Source organism: Ceratotherium simum, chromosome 4, assembly GCF_057802395.1.
Source record: "Ceratotherium simum simum isolate JZ-2026a chromosome 4, ASM5780239v1, whole genome shotgun sequence".
NCBI classification, from domain to species: domain Eukaryota; kingdom Metazoa; phylum Chordata; class Mammalia; order Perissodactyla; family Rhinocerotidae; genus Ceratotherium; species Ceratotherium simum.
In genome coordinates, this window is record NC_141903.1 from 20,898,086 (window position 1) to 20,921,985 (window position 23,900).

The 23,900-nt window shown below is 48.5% G+C and overlaps 1 protein-coding gene across 1 annotated transcript; it reads right to left on the reverse strand.

Moving 5' to 3' along the window:
- Window positions 1-928: 928 nt before the first annotated feature.
- On the reverse strand, window positions 929-15,411 carry NIPAL4 (NIPA like domain containing 4). The gene is made up of 6 exons (XM_004428703.3): window positions 15,256-15,411; window positions 11,733-11,972; window positions 8,427-8,483; window positions 6,887-6,977; window positions 4,196-4,356; window positions 929-3,309 (listed from the first exon to the last, which is right to left on the reverse strand). Exons 1-6 carry the CDS (start codon window positions 15,290-15,292, stop codon window positions 2,681-2,683), a joined length of 1,215 nt encoding a protein of 404 aa, XP_004428760.3. The 5' UTR covers window positions 15,293-15,411; the 3' UTR covers window positions 929-2,680.
- Between the last annotated feature and the right edge of the window lie 8,489 nt (window positions 15,412-23,900).

Below are 23,900 nucleotides of genomic sequence, written 5' to 3' on the forward strand. Positions count from 1 at the left end.
TAAGACACAGCCTGGCTGGACAGACCTGGGTTCAAATCCCGGCTCTGCTACTTACTAGATGTGTGAGAGTGGATAAATTCCAGAACTCTAAGTCTCTTCTTGGTATACAGTGGGAATAATACCTACCTCAAAAGTGTCATGATCACCAGTGAAGTGCCCCATGTGAAAGCAGCCCACCATGCCCGGCACAGGCTGCGTGCTCAGAAACTGCTGACCACATCTGTTTTGGAGTTGCTCTGCTTTACATGCTGGGGTTCTGTTAAGAATGCTCTGGGTTGGGAGCTGGCCCCCAAGAGTCTGGGCAAAGAAGGACTATTCGGAACGGTATTGTTCCTTCTTTCAATACATGTTTTTATGAGTGCCAACTATGTGCTAGGCACTGAGGATAAGCAGTAAATAAAGACCCTCTCTCATGGGGTTTACGTCCAGACAGGGGAGACAGCACAGATCACAAGAAGAAACAAACAGAGGAAGATCGGACTATGCAATGGGGGATGAATTTAGTCTTTTGGAGAGACACACTGCTCTTAAGACTATGGGCTCAGAGCCAGATATCAACTTCGACTCTTCCTGGCTGTGTGACCTTGAGCGATTACTTAACCTCTCTGAGACTTTTTTCGTAGATACAATGGGGATAAAGATATATCTACCTTGGGGATTTGTGAGGACTTAAAAGACTTCACGTGAAGCTCTTGGCACTGTGCATGGCTCCTAGTCAGGGCTCAGGCGTTAATAAGGGAAGAGTGTCTTCAACTGACTTGATTCCCAAAACTGCCTTTCCCACTCTAGTGAGGGCGTGGCTGTGGAAGGCACTGCAGGGACTTCCTTGGCAGCCACAACCCTCCAGAGATTAGGGACTGGTCCCCCAGCGCTAGAGGAACCAGTTAATTGCTCCGTGTCCAAGGAAGGCCAAGACGCAAGTACCAAGTAAACACACTCAGAGGTCTTTATTCCTGACCCTGCAGACCACACTCTCAGGGACCTCAGATTATGGCCATTCTCAAGATCCACCGTGTTGCATTGATTTTAGTAAGAGACAGAAATCCACATTCATTAAAAACTGGAGATTTGAGGCTGGAGGTGCAGGAAGCCAGTCTGTTGGTCAGCCGAACCTTTTGGAGCTCCAAGGCCAGCAAGAGTTTGGCCTGGGCTTGCCTGTTCTTAGGGCCTGGGACGTAAATTCAGGGCAGGGGTATGGAGTTAGACAGGGGAGGCTCTGTACCAGTTTGGAGACTGAGGATCGAGTCTTCCCTCTTCACAAATATACTGGCTCCCTTACTTCCATTTCAATGGTCCTTGTACCATCTCCCACACTCTTGCAGTTAGAAAGAAGACAGGAAGGGAAGGAATAGCAATTACACCTCTCCAACTGCTCTTGTTTTTTGAATGCCTCTGGCCAAATGTGAGGAGACCAAAGGCAGTCCCCAAAGCAAGTGGTGTTGGAGCAGTCACGACACGCTGCTTCCCAGTGTGGGCAGCTCATCAGTGGAGTGGGGGACTTGGTGGCAATCTGGTCCACAGCCAGAATGCACTCCATGGCAAGCCTCTACCCCTACTTGGTCACTGAAGTTCAAAGCTGATGCCACTGGCCAAGCCTCTAAGGCTGCAGCCAGAAACTACCCAGAGCCCTTTCCACCTGGGTTCTTGGTAGGGCACCAGAGTAAACACAAAAGTTAGCCCCTGGTTTCCAGAGAGCTTGTGGCTGCTTTCTGCCAAGTCCTGACTTTGCTCCTCACTCTTCTCCCCATGTCCCCAAATCATATTTTGGTTTACTCCTTGAGGAAAAGGAAAGTGCATTCTGCCAAATTCTAGCTCAACAGCCAAGCTACTTTTAAGAGCAGTGCAACTGCTGTTCTCTTTCCAGAAGGAGGCAAAATGAAACACTGAGGTTGGCCAACAGGGCTTGGCTGTAAAGCATCTTGTTTCGTCGTTTTGTTTTGAGTTCTAAGACAACTGCCTGAATGTCTCAGTGACTGCTCCTTAGGATGTATATAGAGAGGTAAGGGATGGGGAGGGAGTGGAGCTGATGGAAACAAAGATGCTGACCTCCAGGGTGCAGTGCTCAGGGAATGGGGCCAGCGGAAATGCTTCTCAGACAGCAGGTGGCTTTCACAGTAAGAAGGTCAGCTGAGGTCTTGCTTTTGTCTCCAAAGAAGAAGTGGTAAAAGCAGGAAGACATTTTGCAGTAGTTGTGTCTCTGTCAGCTCTGGATGAGGAGGCATGGCGAATTGCTCTCTGGGCCTCTGGGAGCCAGCTGCACTTCATCCCTGGGCTAAGGAATGGCGATTCAGTCTCAGGAGAACTAGTGCTAAGGATTTCCTGATGACCAGCATCTCAGGAAAGTTCTTGGCCTGGCTACATTCAACGGGTCAAATGCTATCTTCTTTCCAACAACGTAGAGACAGCACCGAGGAAACAAGTGAGAAGGGAGGTCCAGGGGACCTGCTGGCACCAAATAAAGTAGGGTATTTGGTTACTGAGGCTGTGTTTCCAGGAAGTTCTGCCGCCACCCCTCACTGGGTAGAGATTTTTCTCCTGGAAACCGTGATGAGGTATAAATGAACATCTCAGAAAAGAGAGCCCATTGGTAACAGTTGTGCTGAAAATAACCAGGTGGCTCTGAAACTGAGAAGTCAGGCTGTACCATAGGGCTCATCCTCTCACTCATGTATTCCAAGCTTTAGGAATGGATTATAAATACTTTGGGCTTCTCTGCTGGTGATGGGGTACTGGCGAGCTCTATATTGTCCACAAGGACATTCTTGTCTTCTAGTCTAATGACAGTGGGCTCTGGGGCGGGAGGTGGGGTTGGGTTTTTGTGCATATGGGGCAAGCTGGTCTCGTTGATGTCCAGGTCTTTGAAAGCATGAAGCATGAACACACCCAGGATGATGGTGATAAAGCCAGAGAGGGTACCCACAATGTCCACGGCAGACATGCTGTACCACTCCTTAAAGAGGATGATGGAGGAGGTAACCACGGTCGTGGTGAAGAACACGTAGTAGATGGGGAACACCAGAGAGGTATTAAAAATGTCCAGCGCCCTGTTGAGGAAGTTGACCTGAGTGCTGAGTGAAAGTGCCAGGATGAGGGACAGGATGTAGGGGAGGGGGTGCCGCACAACTGGCAACCCCTGGAAGAAGTTCTTAATGGTGATGCCCAGACCCTTGACGGCAGACACAGAGAAGGCCCCGATCACAGAGCAGATGATGATGTAAACCAGGATATTCCTTTGCCCATAACGTGGGGCGATGACGAAGATGAGGATGAGGCAGAACACCAGCAGAAGCACAGCAAACACGATGTACCCTTCAAGAGGGGAGGGAGAGAGAGAACCTGAGCTGTAGAGGATGCAATTATCATCTAGAGCACCGCCCCCCCCATGGCAATGGGATGTAGCGTGAAGGACTTGGGCTCTGAAGTCAGACAAACAGGAGTTCCAGTCTCAGCTGCACAACTTTTTAATAACTTGGGCAAGTTATTAATTAAACCCCCAAGACTTCGGTTTCCTCATTTGTAAAATAGGGCTAAGAACAGGACCTTCCTCATAGGGCTTTTGTTTGTGTGTGTGTGTGTGTGAGATTAAATGAGATGATGCATGCTATAGACTGAACGTGTCCTCCTCAAATTCATATGTTGAAATCTAATCCCTAATGTGATGGTGTTAGGAGGTGGGGCCTTTGGGAAGTGATTAAGTCATGAGGGTAGAGCCCTCATGAAGGGATTAGTGCCCCTATAAAAGGGACCCCAGAGCGCTCCCTTGCCCCTTCCACCATGTAAGGACACAGTGAGAAGATAGCCATCTATGAACCAGCAAGCAGGCTCTTGCCAGACACTGAATCTGGTGGCACCTTGATCATGGACTTTCCAGCCTCCAGAACTGTGAGAAATAAATTTCTGTTATTTATAAGCCACCCAGTCTATGATATTCTGTTATAGCAGCCCCAACGGACAAAGACAATGCAGATAAAGCATTTAAAACAGTGCCTGGTACATAATAAACACTTAATAAATGGCATCAATATATATCAGGCCTAGAAGCCTGTAAGCTAACCTTATGATCAGCCCACCAACCTTCTTTCTTTAGCTTGCCTCCTCCTCCAGGCGGCAGCACCTGAGATGCTCAGAACACAGTCAGACCTTCCACAATTTCATCCCCCAGTGCCTTCCTGTTCACTGAGGGCTTGGAGCCTACCTGTGTCTTTCATCTTGGCAGCCATCTCAATGACAGTGGTGACCTTCTCTTCCTCAGGGGCATGTATCACCATCACTGTGCTGCCAGCCACGCAGATCACACAGCCCAGCTTCCCCAGCAGATTCAGACTCTCTCCCAGGAAATATGAGGAAAGGATGGCACTGCACATGGAAACAGGAGAAAGGGATTAGGCAGCCATGCCTGTCTCAGCATCCTGAAGAAAAATGGGGGCTCACGGAGAACAACAGATCAGGACACACTACTCTCTTAGGAAAGCTTTTCTAGACCCCCAAAAAGGTCTAAAATAGAAAGGAGGCTGAGAGTGTCCCAAAACAGAAGTGTTGGAAGAGCCCTTCAAAGCACTCTTGTCTAACTTCCTACCCACTGAGCACGTCCTTTTTTTGAGGAAGATTGGCCCTGAGCTAACATCTGTTGCCAATCTTCCTCTTTTTTTTTTTTTTTCCTTTTTCTCCCCAAATCCCCCAGTACATAGTTGTATATCCTAGTTGTAGGTCCTTCTAGTTCTTCTATGTGGGACGCCATCTCAGCATGGCTTGAGGAGCAGTGAGTAGGTCTGTGCCCAGAATCCTAACCAGCAAACCCTGGGCCGCCAAAGCGGAACACGCAAACTTAACTGCTGCACCATGGGGCTGGCCCCAAGCACGTCTTCTTTTAACACTGCAAACAGATGGCTTTCAGTCTTGGCTTGTATACCTCTGGTGACAAGCGGCTCTCTCCTTCACAAGGCAAATGAATCCATTATAGGTTCATTCTAATTGTTGACCAAAAATATGGCAATTTCTACTCATTGTCTCATTTCTATTCCTTGAGCCATACAGAACAAATCTATTCCTTCTTCCATTTGTACAAGCCAATATAAACAACCACAATGACAAGTATGGGCACTGTGTATTGGGCACGTCTTACGTGCTAGGTATTATGTTAGAAACTTTCCATTTATTATCTCACCTACATCTCACAACTCTTTGAGAAGTAAAGTACACTATCTCCATTTTTTAGTAGAACTCAGGAAAACTGAGTCTTACAGAAGTTAAAATGACTTGGCAAGGTCATGCGACTGCTAAGTAGCAAAGCCAGGATTTGAGCTCAAGTTCTGTCTAATTATAAAGCCTATGGTTGTTCCTCTACACGTCAGTGAAGAGAATTCTTGTGACTTTCCTGAGTCTTCTCTTTTCTTGGCAAAACACCTCCGATTCCTCGCTATTCCTTGGTGATGGGATTTTCGTTCCCTTCATATCCTTTTGGTGAGCCAGAAGAGGTGAGGGGAGAGGGAGGGAAATTGGGCACAACAGGAATGATTGCAGGGGCATGCTTCTGTTTCTTTACAAAGGTGGCATGAGTTTAGGGGAAAAATCTGTTGGCTGACCTAGGACCCAATTAGCCTCAAAAGTCCTGGCTAAAGTATCAGGAGAGAGGGGGATTGATGTCCAAGCTCTTTTGAATGCCTCCCATCTCTCCTCTAAAACTACCAAAAACATTTCACCCAACATGCCCACTCAAGAGAGTCTGGTGGCATCACCACAGGCAGAGCTCACACTGGAGAATTCCCTGACTCTCCCAGCTTCCTGGGGGTGGGAATTTGTAAACTAATCAGACACGCAATAGTGGTATTGCAGCTGCATCAGCCAATTGTGCAATGTGAGTCATGGTTCTATCTGTTTCTTGACTGCGTAAATGTTGCAAACGTGATCAAGACGGTAAAACAAAACAGAGGAAATTATGAGTACTGGGTGTGGTTGGCTGGGATATACCAGGGCTCCAAGGTTAAACCAACAATCAGAGCCAGCTGCAAATGGGGATTCAGGCCCCTCAGAGAGGAACCGTGTTTGCAGTGCGGGAGGCATGGGGCAATGGGAAGCACACACATTTAGTATCAGTTATTTGTAAAACTATGAAACGTGTGCGAGGCAACATGACATCATGGTTAACACCTGGACTCTGAAATTAGACTGTCTGGGTGGGAGTCCTGGCCTAGACTCTTGGGACTGGGTGACCTTGGCCAAATTGCTTAACCTCTCTTGGCCTCAGGTCTCCTACTTTCTAATTAGTAGGGAAGCTATGAGGATTAAATGAGTTAATACATGGAAGACATTTAGAACAGTTAGCACACAGTAAGCCCTCAATGTATGTTAGCCGTGGTTATTCTTCAGTGCCGGTTCCGTACTATGCACTTTCTGTGCATTATCCCATTTAGTCCTTGAAGCAATGCCTTCAGGTAGGTATTATTAGCATCCCCATTTAGCAGATGGGGAAATTGAGGCTCAGAGTGGTTAAGTGACTTGCCCATGGTAATGTAACTACTAAGTGGTAGAGCTAAAGTTAGAACTCAGGGAATGTTAATCTAGGGAGCTTGCTTTTAACTCGGGTGCTTCTCCTAGTAGGGCACCAAAACACTGACCTGAGACATTCAGCCTGGCAGCAGTGGAAGCCCTTCCAGCTGGTTTGGGCTTGGCCTGCCCCTCCATCGCCAAGTCTGTCGAGGGCGCTAGAGCAACTGACAACAAACAATCCAAGGGTCCAGGGTGCTAACCTGCACACTGCCTCTTTCTAGGAGCTGAGACCAACCCAGGCTCCTGACTGCAAGTGGCAGTTGACTTCACTTGGGAGTTCCAGACCTCAACAAATTCAAAATAGGAAGGAGCCAGAGACAGCAAGAGAGGTGACAATAACCTTATGAGGACACTCAGCGCTCCCAGAGGAGTGACGACTGTAGCAGGAGCAAATGCGTAGGCCCCGAAGTTGGCAACTTCTCCAGCAGCCACTAGGAAATTAAGGGAGAAAAGAGGATAGTGTGGCTTCGATGCACCATCTCCAGCCCAAATGAACTGGGTAGGAACGGCGCATTCAATATTCAACCATTCATAGAATCCCAGACAGCGTTCCTTAAAATCCTGATCCTCATGCTCTCTCCCTGGAGAACCTGGTCACAAGGTCAGGCCCAGACTATCCTGATCAAATCTTTCCATTTTAAAGATGAGGAAGCAGGCCCAGAGCCCAAGGTCACATGACACGTTTGTAGGTGGATGCCTTCTTGTTCTTTAGGTCTCTCGGCTTCTATTCCAGGCACCATTAAGTGTATCTCAGGGCTGTCAATGTTTGGTCTGCATCTTTAAGGTAACTTCTAGAAAGTGTTAATTATAAAATAAAGAAACAATTACAGGGGCCGGCCCAGTGGCGTAGCGGTTAAGTGCACGCGCTCCGCTGCTGGTGGCCCGGGTTCGGATCCCGGGCGAACACCGATGCACTGCTTGTCAGGCCATGTTGTGGCGGCGTCCCATATAAAGTGGAGGAAGATGGGCACAGATAGCCCAGTGCCGATCTTCCTCAGCAAAAAGAGGAGGATTGGCATGGATGTGAGCTCAGGGCTAATCTTCCTCACAAAAAAAAAAAAGAAGAAGAAGAAGAAGAAGAAAAAAAGAAATAATTACAGTTATTGATTCTTCAAGTACCAATTGGCCCATGGAGCCATTTTTCCCAGAGGACCTGTGGATAGTCTAGACTGACAGGCAGGTGGTTAGAAAGTCCGACTTTCCCAAATGGCCTAATTCTCCCCATTTGAGTTTTCAGTTTGCAGACACCTGCAAGTGCCTTGTCTGTCTTTCTGCTGGTAGAGAATGACCTGGGTCTGCCCTTTGAAAGCAGATGATGAAGATGATAGTTGTAGCTAAGACTGGGATTAAAACCTGACTTAGGGGATTATAAATGGAAAGCTGGCTAATTTTCCATCCAAAAGAATCAGAGTTTGAAAGCCAGAGAGAGTGGGTGGAAAGCTGGGGAAATGTGTGAATGTGCAAATTTGGGCAGACCTTAAGTGGCAGACCAGCCATGTTCTAAGTGAGCTAACAAACTGCCTGTAGAATGGGGAAATCGGCTTAGAAGTCTCAGCCAAGAAGTCCAAGAGACTCCAACAGGCAGTGATATCTCCCTATGCTTCAAGGGAAGTTGAGAAAAATGCCTTTACCATTTACCAGCTCTGTACAAATCTCTCTGGGGATAGACGCTTCATGGATGCAAGACTGACTTTGGGTTGAGAAAGTGATCTGAGAAATAGGTAAGATGTTCTACCCGCAAAGATTGTCAAGGTTTTCCCCTAGGAATCTGGGCCTTGGATTCATACTTTGCACAATAGAGACAGAAATGCCCCATCCACCCCTCCTTTCATCTCTGCCGTCAATAGGTCACTGTTACTAGGAGCAAAGAACCCACTTACTGGTGAGAAATCCAGCCCACCACATTGCATCCTTCAGGTAGCCATAGCCTCCGTCCACTGTAGATAGGAAGGGACACAAAGTTAGAGCTTGGCCACACTTTCTCAGGAACCTTCACTCCCCAACCTCTAAGGGTTCAATATATGTTAGCCATGGTTAGTCCTGGGAGCTCGCTTCTGGGCCCTCTCCTGGGTGAGTTCATCCATTCCCAAAGTTTTAAAGACCATCTATGTGCTGGTGTCTCTATTTCATATGTGTACTCGGATCATTTATTCCGAGCGTGGATGTATATCTAATTGCTTACTTGATAACTCTTGGATCTCTCACAGGCATCTCAAACTCTGCCTTAAAAGGAATTCTTGATTTTTATAGGGCTCCCCACCAACCCACCAAATGAAACTCAGAGAATGGCACCTCCCTGTATCTAGTTGCTGAAGCCAGAAACCAGGAATCACACTTGACACCTCCCACTCCTCCACTTTCTGCATCCAGTCCTTCCTGCTGATTCTGTCTCCAAAAAGCATCTCACACGTGTCCACTCCACTGCCACCACCCTACTCCAAGGCATATCACCTCTGGCCTGGGTTAAGGGAACAGCCTCCTATGGTTCCCCCAGTTCTACTCTCATCCCTTTATAATCCATTCCTTTCTGAGCAGCCAGTGGTCTTTTAAGAATGTAAATCAGATTATGTCACTCTTCAGTTTACAGCTGGCCAATGGCTTCCAAACACTCTTAGGATAAAGACCAGAATCCTTAACAAGCCCATTCATAGTTTTGACCCTGCTCACCTCTCCAAAGGCATCTCCTGCCACTCTTCTTACTACAGGCCAGCTGCTCAGACTTCCATTTAGTTCTTCAAAAATGATGAACTCTTTGCAGCCTTAAGGCCTTTGCACGTACTTCTCCGTGTCCGGAATAGAATAGCCTTCTTAACGAAATTTGCCTAAATCTACACCCACTCTATAGGTCTCTGCCTGAATGTTGCTTCTCCTAAGAAGCCCTCCCTGCCCCTCTGATCTCTATTATTTCCCTTTGGGATTCTCTTTCATCACACCCAGCTCTTCTCCTTCATGACACTTATCATTTATAATTTGAATTGATTTATTTATTTTCTGGCTTCTCCCTCTCTAAAATGGAAGCTCCATGAAGCAGGAACGTGTCTGCTTTGTTCATATGGTGGACTCAGAGCCTGGCACATAGTCAATACTCAATAATATTAGCTATGAGGATGAGGATGATGATGATGATAATGGACGGGTTTTAGACAGTCCCGTGAAAATCCAAAAATTGCATGTCACTTTTTGTGAATCCCCATTTTTCTAAGAAGGCCTTCAGCTTTCATCAGGTTCCTAAAGGGGTCAGAATCTCCCATAGAAGTTAAGAGCTCTGAGAGCATTTTTTTCTAGGGGTTGAAATCTCAGAAGATACTGAAACAGCAGATTGGGGGAAAACAATTGATTCCAGGGAAGTTGTCTTTCTGAATGGTCAATGATACTTCCCCTGCTCTCCCCTGAGGGCAAACAGCTATTTTTCTGGCACTTTGGGAGCCCTCTGGTCTTTCAAACACTTGTCCAGAAGTGAAGGATAGAGCAGCAATGACCACTGCTCCTGACTTCATCCCCGCACCTCACAGCTCTCCATGGCAGAGCGCACCTGGCTGTAGACCTGGGTTTCCAACTGTCCACCAGACCTCCCACTTAGATAACTGCAATACTAATACCAGTGCTTACTCAGTGCCAAGCATCTTTCTAAACACACTACAGAGCTTCACGACAGTCCTTGAGGCTGGAACTATTCTTATCCCCATTTTATAGATAAGGAAACTGAGGCACAGAAAAGATACTTTTCTTGCCCAGGATCACAAGAACAGGAATTGAAGCTGCAATTGGAACCCCAATAGCTGGTTTCCAAAGCTCAATGTCCCACAGAAGATTAAACTGAACATGTCCAATCTTGAACACAGCATCTTCCCATAAACCCGTTCCTCCTGCACTCTTTATCTCAGACAATAGCACCCTCAGCTCCCCAGTTGCTCAAGTCACAAAGCTGAGTCACCCTCGACTCTCTTTTTCTCCCTCCCCTTGGAGCCAGTCAACACCAAACCCAGTAAGTTCTACCTTCAAAAACTATCTCTGGACTCCACGACTTGTCTCCATTCCCACTGCTATTTGCAGGCCCAAGTTCTGTCGTCTCTCTCCCCTAATTGGTCTCCCAGCCTCCAGTCTTCTTCCCTAATCCATTCTCCACCCAGCAACCAGGGATCTTCTCACATCATAAGTCAGACTGTGTCACTCCCCTGCCTAAAGCCTTCCAGTCACTGACGATTGCACTCAAACTCAGGAGCCCAGTTTACAGGACCCTTCATGATCTGGCCCACACCCCATCTCTTACCCGCCCATGTGCAAGCCATCCCCAACTACTTTCAGTTTCTAGTGCCGCTCACACTATCTCCCCTCTGAGCCTTTGCACATGCTGTTCTTTCTGCCTGGACCACCTCTTCCTCTCTTGCCCTTCACCTTGCTATCTCCCCATTATTTAGTTCTTGGTGTCTAGATCACCTCTTACAGAAAACCTCCCCTACCCCCTAAGCCTGGGCTTTACATGCCCCTCCAAAACACTGCCATAGCATTCTGTATTTTCCCCATGATACCACTTAACACACTATAGAACAATCGTCTATTGACTTGCCTATCTCTCCCACTCGACTCAATGCCCTACAAGGGCACTGTGTCCCCATGTCTGGCATGACTCCTGGCACACAGCAGGTACTCAATGAAGGATTAAATGAATGAATTCTTCTATACATGATTCCTCTTCTTAAGAATTGTTTCATGGGTACACATCTTATTTTCCAAACAAGCAAATCTCTGTGGACAGAGACTCAGCAATTCTTTTGTAGCCTATAAGGGAGCTCAATTTGATGGTACATGAGGGCACACTAGTGTCTGACTTTGTTCTGGGCAGAGGTATTTATATTCCCATTTTGCAGGGAAGTTGTGACTTGCCTACGACACAGCTGGTAAGAAATAAAACCAGGACCAGACTTGAGGTTTCTGATTCTTGGCCCTGAGACTTTCCCCTTTCTTCACCTCAATTAACTTATCCCGAAGTTTTCAGGAAACAGTGGATTATAAGGAAGGTCTCCTGTTCGTAGATTGGATTCCCAACAGGGTTGACAATGAGCCTTTTGTGCCCATTTAGACCAGGCTCTCAAACTGCGACAGTGGCCCCTGTAGGGAGGTTCACAGGGCTGGCTGAGGTCTCAGCTGCCCACCACCCCATCCCCACCTGCCCCCCAGCAGCTTACCAGCCCGTGTGGCCCCCGAGGCCACGAGTCGCAGGAGGCCCTTCTTCTTGAGGATGACGCTGCTGCCAATGAGAAAGCTGGACAGCAAGGCCAGACCCAGGCCGACATAGAAGCTGTAGTTCTGCCTGAGCCTCTCCCGCCAGCTGCTAGAGGTGACATTCCTGGGCATCTCAGGGCTGAGGTCACCGACAATCCGGCATAGGACTTGTTGAGAAGAGCAGTATAGGCTGATCAGGGAACCTAGATGGGAAGACCATGGTGAGAGAGTCATGCTGGGGACATTTGCGTGCTTTAAAAATTGGAATTGGCCACTGTTTCAGACCCCATTCCTCAGCTATTGCAGGGCTCCGTCCACATGCTGGGCCCCAACCTAAAAATAACAGTTAACATTCGCTGAGTGCTTACTCCAGGCTAGGGGTTTTATTTGCATGAACTCATCAAATTCTTACAACCACCTGTCAGATAAGTGCTGTCTTTAATTCCCATTTCATAGATATGGAAACGGAGGCCATGAGAGGTCAGGTGTCTTGCCTAAGAACACAGGCTGTCTGACTCCAGAATTCCAGCATGTAACCACTAAGCTATGCTGATGCCCCGCACACCAAGCAGGGTCCTCCAAGCCCTCAGGCATCATTGAATCCAACTTCCTGCCCTCCACAGGAATTCCTTCCTAACCTCTGGCATGCGGGCCTCCAACAGCTCAGTATCACACAAGGCTTCCCTCCTCCCAGAGGCCTCTTCACTTATGTATCCCTAACTCCAGCCACAGTGGAGACTCCTGACAGGTAACATGAGGGAGTGAAGGTAGAAAGTCCACAGACCATTCTAGGCCTGAAGATGAGTAAACAAGAGCGTCCTTTTTGTTAGAACTGACCATTCCCAGGTCTTACTTCTAAGACCTCTGGTGCTTGTGGTCTGCGGCTGGAGCCTCCTTGAGGCCTCAGAGGGATGGGTGTCCCTACCACCCCATGCAGAATCTGTCTTTAGTTTGCTTTCCAAGTCCAAGAGTCCCCAAGAGTCTGCATCAGGCCTCATGTCCCAGAGCCAGTCCACCCTTGCTTGCCCTTCTGGCTCAAACACCAAGGACAACAGGACAAACCTGGGCATGAGGGGCAGACCCTCAGTCAGAACAACTAAGCTTCCCAAGTTCAACGAAACACTACAAAGCACAGCCAATAATCCTCCAGTGCCGGTATTCACGTGGCCTTCTGCTCTGGGGCTTCCCACAAGCACCCCTATCATGGGAAGGGCACAACAATCAGGTCCAGGGTTTTAGCTGAAGAAACTGGGGCCATGATAAGTTTGGTAACCTGCCTAAGGTTACATTGGTGGTAAGTGGTGAAGCCAGGATTGTTCCCCAAGCCTATCTGACGCCAAAGCCCACGCTCTTAACCATCACACACACCCCACAAAGTAGGCAGCAAGTGGGGTGGGGTTTCATTTGGCTTCTTGAGGGTAATTTTAAAATATGAATTCATTACTAACATGTAGAAATCAGGATATTTCCCAGGAAAATTCAGCTTTTGAGCTGCCTTTGTTTATCTTGCTGGGCACACCTTTCCAGAGGCAACAATTGGCTGCAGCCGAGCAGCACTTGACCCCCTAGACAGGACACGATCTTTTCAGTTCCTTAGAGTCCGTACCAGCTCCTTTCAGTCATATTTGTTACGTGCTCAGCCCCTGTAGGCATTTGAGTTTGTGGCCTCTGGTGGTTGGAGGTGTTTTTCAAACTGTGTGTCACAAAGGCCCAGGCTCCTGTACCAAGGATGTAAGCCTGGGCCGGGCACTTCTCCTTGGACCAGTTAGAACTCCAGGCCAGTGCTAGAAAGCCCCAATGTCCAAGGTCAGGCAGCTCTGGCGTTGGCATATCTGGAGCACAGAGTGGCATCTTGGGGGAACAAAGTAAGGGCAATGTTGACCTTTCTTCTTTGGCACAGAAGCACAGAACAACAAAGCTGGAAGAGCCCTTAGAAGGCAGGCTGTCTAACTCTTACTTTCATCTGGAGAAACTGAGGCCCTGAGAAGGGGAAGGACTTGCTTGAGTCTCACAAAAACTGGTAAAGCTAGGTCTGGAACCTACCGGGGGACATCCATATGTCTTTTGCAGTGGGAGAGCTCTCTTTCCGATACCTGTGTCACAATCAAGCGAAGATGAGACAAGAAGCCATCTCGGTCCCTAACCAAACTTGTTCTGATGGCTCACTCCTGTTCCTCAGCTCGCCCAAGAGTCAAGTCCAGGGAGTTCCCTGAGCTCAGGAAATGAGCCAGAGCCTGGGAGGATGTGGGCCAAGGAAGGCAACTCCCAAGAGGAAAGCCAAGCCCATTCCCACGCCCTTCACCTGCCCTCCTGAAGGTGCATCTCCAGCAGGTGGAGCCAAAGGGTGGACTTGGCTGTTGTGGGGCCGCCTGAAGCACCCAAGGGGCGCAGCTCTCTCCATGGAGTTACATTCTCCCATGGGATAAAAAGAAAAAGAGAGGGCTGATGGCCAAGAGAAGTCCATTTCTGAGAAGGATGCTCATCTGACAAATGGGTGATGGGCCAGATGATTCCTGCCTCTCTTCCAGAATATGCTAGGACTGGAAAACATATTCTTCCCCAGGAGAAGGTGAGGCTGAAAATGGACTGCCTTGGTCAGGAAACCAAAGCCAGCCGACACCCAACAGGCCGGCTCTGAAAGCTTCCCTGAAGAGAAGTCAGAGAAACTGGGATGTGCTAGGTTGCAAATCCGAGAGGAGGTAGGAAAATGGAGCTATACCAAGAAAGGAGTTGAGCGTCCCAATATGAGCACAGGTTTTAAAATCCAAGAGCCCTAGTTTCATATTCCATTTCCCCACTATACTACCTTGAGCAATTATCAGACTTCTCAGAGCCTCAGTTTCTCCATCTCCAGAATGGAGACAGTAAGGAAATAATATCTACCTGCCTTCTAGAGTTGTGTTAAGGATTAATGAGATAATGCAGGTAAAGGGCCCACCTAGTCAACTATCTGGTTTATGGTAAGAACTCAACATAAAGCCAAGGGTCTTTCCATATCCTTTCTTGAGGTTCTTCTTTCTCTCCATTTTCTAAAAGGTGTGTGTGGGTTTGGAGGTGGTGAATCTCTGCACCCTTCTCCCCTGTCTTTGGTGTGCCCCAGGGAGACAGCCAGACCTAGGCAGGTACTAAAATCTGAAGCAACTACTTTGTATACGCTAAAAAAAACCTGGAAACCGGCCCCCCTCACCTCTCTGTCAACCTGGCCCCATCAATGGGGCCCGCCTCCACCTCCTCCCTCCCCGATACGTCCCCTTTTCTCCCATTCTCCCTCTCAGCTACCCAGCTCCGAAGATGGGTGAAGTCTGCCAGAATCCTGCTCCTTCCCTAGACGGGCCTGAGAACTGGGTGGGGGACAACTCGTGCTGACCCCCGTCTCCCCAGTTTTGGGGCCTCTGGCAGGAGAGGACGCGAAAGAAAAGAGCGGTGGGGAAGGGAAGGCGCGAGGCGCGGAGCACCCCCTGTCCCCGCCGGCCCGCACGCACGCACCGTTCTCGCAGCTGGCGTTGCTGGCCGGCAGCTCCATGGGGCCCTGGGCGCAGGGACCGACGCGCGGGAGGACGGCGCCCCCAGCTCCCCGGCTCCGGAGCAGGTGGCCGAGACTTGTCCCCGGCGTGGCCGGCGTGCGAGAAGCCGCCGGGGTCGGGACCCAGGGGTGGGAAGAATGACGTGCCCCAGAGGGGGAGGGTCCCCGGGGAGGAGTCACTCGGCGTCTTGGGCAACTCCATGGGCCAGGGGCCCCGCGATCGAGCTGCCTGCAGAGGGACGAACGCCCTCCCGGAGTGCGGAGGCTGCCCTGCTCCCCGCAAAGGAGTCACCGCCCCGCACCCCCGGCAGGATGCGACGGAGCGGGTCCCCAGGCGCCGCCCCTCCGCGACGCCGGGAGCGGCACCCAGTTCCATCCCCAGTGACAGTGGGGGTGGACTGATGGCCACCTTGATGGCCCCGGGATGGTGGGGGAGGGGGCAATTTTCTGGCCCAGATGGAAGTGGGAACGTGGAGGTTGGAAGGGGGCACTGCTTCCAGTTGGGGCCCTTTCTGGCCACAGTCTCCAGGACCCTGGGTTTTTTTCCTTCCTGCCTGCGGTCCTGTCTTCCTACCTCCCTGCCTTATTCATTCATTCGACATAGGTCCAATCTGTGCTGGGCACTAGTACACTACACAGCAGGCACATAGTCAGTGCCAATAAATGGTCGATACATGTATGTGGAATGAATAGGTGATAGAAGCTTGGTAAATTGAATGCGAGAAGGAAATGAAGTGATTGGAGACCAAAATGAGTCAGACAAATTCCCTGTCCCCCAAGAACCTTATATAGTAATGGGAGAAACAAAATGGGGTCAACTATCTAGAGACGGGTGTTTTCCAAATCACCATTAAAAAAAATAGTGATGATGGAAAGAATAGTTGTTACTGTGGGTAATAGCAAAAAGAAGTTAGAGAAACACTGACCTGGACCATAAAAACACTGTGCAGTGCTTGCAATAGGCCAGGCACAGTTGTTAGCGCTGAAAAATTCCGTTCATTTAATCCTCATGACAACCGCAAGCAGTGCATGCTTTTATGATCTACAGACAGAAAACTGAGGCACAGAGTGATCACATACCTTGCCCAGATCCCAGCCATCAAGTGGAAGAACCACGATCAAATGCATGCTCCCAGCGGTCACATGAAGCTGCCTGGGATTTTAGACTGAAATAACGCCTGCTCTGGAGTAGAGACCGCGTGGGACTGCCAGGAAAGCAGTGGTCTGTTCTGACAGTGTTGGTCACTGGCCTCCTGCAGAAGGCAGTTTTTAAAAACAGTTATGTGGGGCCGGCCTGGTGGCCTAGTGGTTAAGTTCAATGTGCTCTGCTCGGGAAGCCCAGGGTTCGCAGGTTCGGATCCTAGGTGCAGATCTATACGCTGCTCATCAAGCCATGCTGTGGCCGTGTCCCACATATAAAGTAGAGGAAGATGGGCACGGGTGTTAGCTCAGGGTCAATCTTCCTCACCAAAAAGAAAAAGTTATGTATTGAGTCTTCACTATGGGACAGACACTGTACTAAAGCTTTTACAGGTGTTATCTCATTTAAGCCTCCTATGAGGCAGGTACCATTATTATCTCCATGGTACAGATGAGGGAAAACTGTATTTAAAAAGTTTTGATTATAGGGGCCGGCCTGGTGGCATAGCAGTTAAGTTCGTGTGCTCCACTTTGGCGGCCGGGGGTTCACAGGTTCAGAGCCCAGGCACAGATCTAAGTACTGCTTATCAAGCCGTGCTGTGGCAGGCGTCCCACATATAAAGTAGAGGAAGATGGGCACAGGTGTTAGCTCAGGGCCAATCTTCCTCAGCAAAAAGAGGAGGATTGGCAACAGATGTTAGCTCAGGGCTACTCTTCCTCACACACATGAAAGTTTTGATTGTGAAATAACTTTAGATTTCCAGAAGAGTTGCAAAAATAGTACAGAGACTTCCCATATATCTGTCACCAGCTTCTCTTAATGTTAACATTTTGTATAGGAATAGAAAAAAACATACTGTAAATACTCTGAGAAACCTGCCCCCGGGGTCCCACAGCTCATAAGTGAGAGAACTGGAGTAAACAGAGCTGCTCTGCCCCCAAGCCTGTCCTCCCAGCCACCACCCTCCACCCTCTACTCGTGGCCTTCTAGCTGGGTTCTCTCAGCGTGTGGCTTCCCCTAACTTGCTGGGTGACTTTAAACAAGTCACTTACTCTCCACAAGGATCAGTTTCCTCAGCTGTCAAATAAGACAGCCCTTCCTGCTCCTTTCTGTGTGTGTGTGTGTGTGTGTGTGTGTGAGAGAGAGAGAGAGAGAACCACCACAGGGTTGGGGGCAGGTGGGTAGGACAGAGATTAGAAGGGAAAAGGAAGTCACAGGTGTTGCCAACTGGACACATCCAAGTTCACGGGTCTTTAAGTGCACCCAGGCCTGCCCCTGACTTTGGAGGGATGTGGTACCACAGTTCAGATGGAGGTGAGTACCTCCAAGACCAGCATGAATTAGAACACAGAGAAGCCAGAAACGGATGATTAGCCCCACTAGGAAATGATACTTCATTATAGAAAAATTACCTGCATCCATGCTACCTGAGAGGGAGGATTAGACAAGAGAATTTAATTTGTCTTTTCTCTTACCTAAGCATTTCTGCTGCTCAGATCCAACTTGTGCTACAAAATAGCGTCTATCTCTGAGGCTGGCCAAGGTACAACCCTCAATCTCTCACTGCATTCAAACTCAATCGCTTTTGTTCCAAGGACGTAGGACAAGAGATGTGGAGTGTTTCCTTCTGGCCTGTGCTTTTTAAATCACAAGAGAGGATGTTTCGGTTATGGTTGCATTGGACCAGAACTGAGCACAGATCTAGAGAGACAGATGTGCACATGTGTTCTTTAATACATTTATTTTTGTATGCATTTATGATTTGTGGGGGCTGCTAAATTGCAGAGTATGGGACAGGGGCCTCTTGCCCTGAGTTAAAGGCAATACTGAGTTCACCCTGTGCTTCGAGACTGGGCTTTTCAGAGGGAGGTGAGTTTCACGTTTTAGGGCAGTGGGCTGAGGTGGAGGGAGCTGGGATCTACTGGAGGGCCTTCCACACCCTCTCTGGGCCTCAGGCTCCCCATTTCTTCTAGGAGGGGCAGGGCCTCACCAGGACTGGCATGAGCATCACCAAGCAGCATCCCGGGAGCACAGACATAAAGGGCCCCATTGAACTTCAGGCTCCTCGGCTGCTCTCCTGACAAAGCCCTTTTCTCCCTGAGCCACAATAGCCCTGTCAGGCAGGTAGCAGAGCCTGCAGCATTGTCTCCCCAGAAAAGAACAACGGGGTTCACTGTCTGTCCCAGGCTCAGTCTCCCAGGGAGGGCGGGTGGCTTTGGAAGAGTCTGACCAGCCAGGGACAGATGGGCTCTGTCCTTAGCCAGCCAGGCGCTGGTGAACCAGCCACATTTCGTTCGGCCAGTTATTCAGGGATGAGCAGGAAACAAATTTATCAAAACCCAAATTCCTAAAAACATGGCTTTTCTAAGTGCATGTCTAAATGTTTTATGTTTTAGAGGTGTAATGTCCAATATGGTAGCCACCAGCCCCATGTGGTTATTGAGAACTTGGAAAATGGCTAATCTAAACTGTGCTATACGTGTTAACAGGCACTGTTAACGTTTTGGACCAGATAATCCTTTCTTGTGGCTGGCTGTCCTGTGCACTGTAGGGTGTTTAGTGGCATCCCTGGTCTCTGCCCTCTGTATGCCAGTAGCACACAGACATGTGTGCTATCCCACCCCCCTCCTCCCTGGTTGTGACCACCAAAAACATGCCAGAATCACTCCAGATTGAATATAAAAAGAAAAGTGTAAAATATCTCACTGATAATTGTTTTAATATTGATTACATGTTGAAATTACAATATCTTAATATATTGAGTTAAATAAAATAGATTGTTAAAATTAATCTTCTGTATTTCTTTTTACTTTTTATAAAGTGGCTACTAAACAATTTAAAATTACATGTGTGGCTCTCATATGTTATATTTCTATTGGACAGTGTTGTTATAGAAGAAGAAACTGAGGGCCAGGGAGGGAAAATGACCAGCGGAAGGTCCCAGAGCAACAGAGAGGCAGTCAGGGCTCCAATCAGGTTTCCAGACAGGCACTCCAGACCAACTCTACTACTCTGCACAGCTTCACAGCTGAAAGAAATCCAAAAATCAATGCACTGGGTGTTACCAGTGTGGTTCAGCCAAAAAGCAATGGAGGAGGAATAGAGGGTAGAGACTGAGTAATATTCATGCTATTTATAGAGGCCTTGCTATGTATTACATGCATGCTCATGTAAACTTTGCAACGATCCTGGGAAGTAGGTTTTATTATCATCCCCATTTTCCAGATGACAAAACTGAAGTTCAGTGAGGACACTCAATCTGTAAGTTGAGAAACCAAGAATCAAACAGATACTCCTTTCAATGCTACACAGACTACTTGTAGTCCCAGGTTTAGTACCATGTCACGAGACTCCGTTGGGTCATTTCTCCTCCTGGCATCCTACCCTGGGTAAAAGGGCTGGGCAAGATGTAGCTTGCAGTTCTTTCCAGCCCTGCAGAGCTGGTCTTCTGTGCAGGGTGGGGAAGGACAGATGGCTGTCACCTCCATCAGGCTGACCTGGAATCATGGGAATCTGGACAGTCAATGTGCAGAGGCCAGCCCATCCTTCTTTTCCAGGTGGGTCCCCAGATGGCCACTGTCCTCATAAAGAGCTTTATCGTCATCAAATAATGCTTGGAATGGACACAGGTGCACTCAGACTGACTCTTAAGAAGAGCACCATGCCCAGCAATGGGGTCCACATGCAACTGGCATCAATAATGATTATTTAATCAACACACTATTACTGAGTTCTTTCTCTGTGTGCTAAGCACTTTGCAGGCATCGGTTCACATGGTCATTACAATCCTTGACTCTGGGTACCATTTTAAGTCCCATTTTACTAATGAAGAAACTGAGGCTCAGAGAGGTGAAGTGACTTTCTCAAGGTGACACACAGTGGTAGAGGCAGAATTTCAAGCTGGCCTGTGCATCCCCAGAGCAGCTCTGTTAATCAAGGTACTGGTTTGAAGAGGCCAGAGCCTTCTTCCTGGACCTCTTCCTGGTCCTCCTCTGTATGGGGCAGCTGAGAAGACTGGGGATATCCAGAAACCACACAGGGTGGCCATACAGCCTTCTCATCAGCCCTCCTTCAGAGTTAGAGCTGGAAGGGCTCAACTAATCCAACCCTCTTAGTTTGCAGATGGGGAAACTGAGGCACAGAGAGGGGCAAAGTCATGCCCAACATCACTCTACTAATTTGTGTCAGAATCAGTACTTCACTCAAAATCACTTGAATCCCAATTCAGCACTTTTATCTCCCTAGATGCTTTCTTTCTGGGCAGAAAGGGCTGACCTTAGGGCATGTAACGAGTTATTATTTTTTGGCCACTTTTTAAGGATGAGCCAGTGCACTAAGGATTTCCCACACATTATCCCCTTTCCTCCTCACAGTAAGCCTATGAGCTAGGTACTGTTATGATTCTTATTTTAGAGATAAGAAAACTGAGGCTCAGGAAGTTTAAGTAATTTGTCTGCAATTAAGGAGTAGAGCTGAGATGAAACCCAGCGGATGGAGTCTAGAGCCAGTTTCTCCACCACTCTTCTCAGGCTGATGACACTGTGTTTATGGGATCTCCCATCAGAATATCTGCCTACAGGTGGAGGAAGTTTCACGTTACTATGGAGGGCAGAGCTCACTGGAGGAATACATGCGGAAGGGCAGCATTGCCTGGCCTCGGTGTGGGTGTCCAGAGAGCCCAATGCACTTAATGTATGGAAAAGAACTTCAGATCTTACTGAAACCCAGCTATAGTTAAAATAATAATACTGAGATGAACGATTGTTGCATAACTTCTGTGTAGCAGGTTCTTTGCATGAATACTTACAGCCATCCCACGAGGCACAGGAAGTTATCCTAGTTCTACAGCTGATGACACTGAGACTCTGCAAGGTCTGGTGACTTGCTCAAGGTCGAACAGATAATAAGTGGCCAAGCCAGGTCGAGCGGGTCCTCAAAGCTCCTACTGCAGTCTTCTCTGTGTTCCCTGCCTTTCGCCTGTCTGAGTCCTTCTCAGGACAGCAACCTCAGAGTGGGAGATCCGGGGGGGACTGTGGTGACGCTCATCCCCTGGGCCTGTTTGGACCTGCAGCATCTGGACTGTGGGAAAAGGGAGGGTCGGGGCACAGTGAGCTTCGTGACCAGAGGGAAGACTCAGACCCTGAAGTGGGAAGAGTCAGCTTGAAAATGAAGGACGAACTTCAGCTGTTTACCCTTCTGGATTTCAAAAACAAACCCACCTTAGACTCTGAAGTCTGAAAGGTTGGTGTAAAAAGAGTCGGGCGATGTGAGTTCTAGTCCCCCTTCTGCCCCAATCATGCTGGGACCTGTGGCAGTTCTTTCCCATCTGGGTCTCAGTTTCTGGAATATATGCAATGAAAATGAAGGTCTGGGTCAGTGGTCTTTAAAGCTTTTTTCCCCTTTTTTCTGGGGATGGGAGTAGGCAGTAAAACCTTTTTTCCAAAGAGAAAGTTACATGGAAGAACCACATACAAACCTCTTTCAAGAGGAGCTTCTTTTGTTGATTCAGGGTAGGAGCCTGGAACCTCGTCCCCTCAGCCTCCATGTTGTCTCCCTGCTGCCCCCTCCCCTGCAGCAGCAGCTAAGACATCCCCCACCTGGGCTAGGGATGATCCCAGGTTGATAGTGGGGCCTCCCAGGCATACAACGCTTGCATCGGCCATTCCTCCCATGGGACGCTCCCATGGAGCTGCCTTAGGGTTCAGAAGAACGGCCAGAGACTTTACCGCCCGGGGAGGTTCTTGAAGGGATGTTCATGTGCTCAAGAGCTTCTCAGTTCTCCAGGCCCATTTGTCAGGGCCCTCGAACACAGGTACGTTGTTGCCAAGTGGGTCTGAACACTCCTGCGTGGGTGGCACAGTCTGAGTGCCAGGGGGACATTGCCACCCACTCCTGAGTGGTACGCAGTGTGAGCCATGCGCTGAGAGAGGTGTTCTATTTGTAAGCCTGTCACGAGCTCAGCCTCCTTCGGGACTCCTGGGGAAGAAGGGAAGGTTTGGGGTTGTGTATGGGTCTCACTTTGGCCACACACAATAGCCGTGTGGCCTTAGGCAAATTACTTACCTTTCCAGGCCTCAGACCTCTTATCTATAAAACGGGGATAAGCAGGATAATAAGACAGTAATAAAGCTACCTCTCATTGAATTTTGCTATGTGCAGATTCTATGTAAGTACTTCTCGTGTATTATATTGGCAAACCCTCACAATAACCTCAAGAGGTAGGTGTCATATTATCCGTTTTACAGATACAGAAACTGAGGCACAGAGAAGTTAGGTGGCTTGTACAAGTTCACACAGCCACAGAAACCAAATGGCAGAGCTAAGATGCAAACCCATGCTTATCTGACTCCAGAGCCAACATTTCCCCCTGCAGCATTATACCACCTTCTGAAACGAAACCTGCCTCAAAAGGGGGGCTGTTTTGAGAATCACGAAAGACAACCTAAGTCATAATCACAGACCTGGCACGTGATAGGTGCTCAGTAAATGGGTTCCTTTTCCTTGTCTCCATGCTTGGAGGAGGTCCCTAGGGGACGACCTCCCACAGGTCGCCTACAGGACTGAAGGAGTTGACGAATGTCTACTGAAAGTACAGAAAGGGAAGAGAATTCCATCTGATCTTAAGAAAATTACCTGTTTCCTGCAAACAAGCTTCCTTAATGAGTGTTTCTCAAACTGTGTTCCATGAAACACCACTCCACGTTGTTGTGTTCGATAAAGTTTGGGAAATGCTACGTCATCATCTCCTCTTAGAGATGATCATTGCATATTAGCATATTAAAGGCACTGAGTAGTCCTGCTGTAAAGAACCCTGCTTAATTTAGTTAAACCCAGATTGTTCCAAACCCCACTGATCATGGAATCTCTCCCCTCATCCTCCCCAACACACACACAATACTATTAACATCCTGTTCTAAAGAACACACTTGGGAGAGAAGCTGATTCTTGTGCATTTATGCAGATAATGCAACTAAGGGCCAGAGAGCTTACATGGGTTGTCTAAGCTCATACAGCTACTCAGCAGTGGATTCTTTTGTAAATGGAGCCTTATTCTCAAACTCACTACTGAGCTGCAGGGTAGAGTAGTGGTTAAAGGCAGGAACCTGGAATTAGATGGCTGCGCTTATATCCTGCCTCTGCCATTCTCTAGCCATAAGCCCTTGAGCAGGTTACTTAACCTCCCTGGGCCTCGATTTTCTCATCAGTTGTATGGGGACAATATGGCGTATACCTCATCAGGCTAATTGGGGGGTTCTGTGAGTTAATACATGAAAAGTGTTTGGAACAGCACCTGGCATGAAGTAAGAAGTTAGTTAATTGTCACTGTCCCTGCTGGAGTTTGCGTGAATGAAGTTCACTGAGTGATGGCAGCACTGCAGTGAGGTCCACTTTAGAGTCCGAGGCTGGCCGGGCCTTGCTGGAGGGAGGCCAGGGATTGGCTGGTGGCCCTGGGGGGCCCCTTCTCCA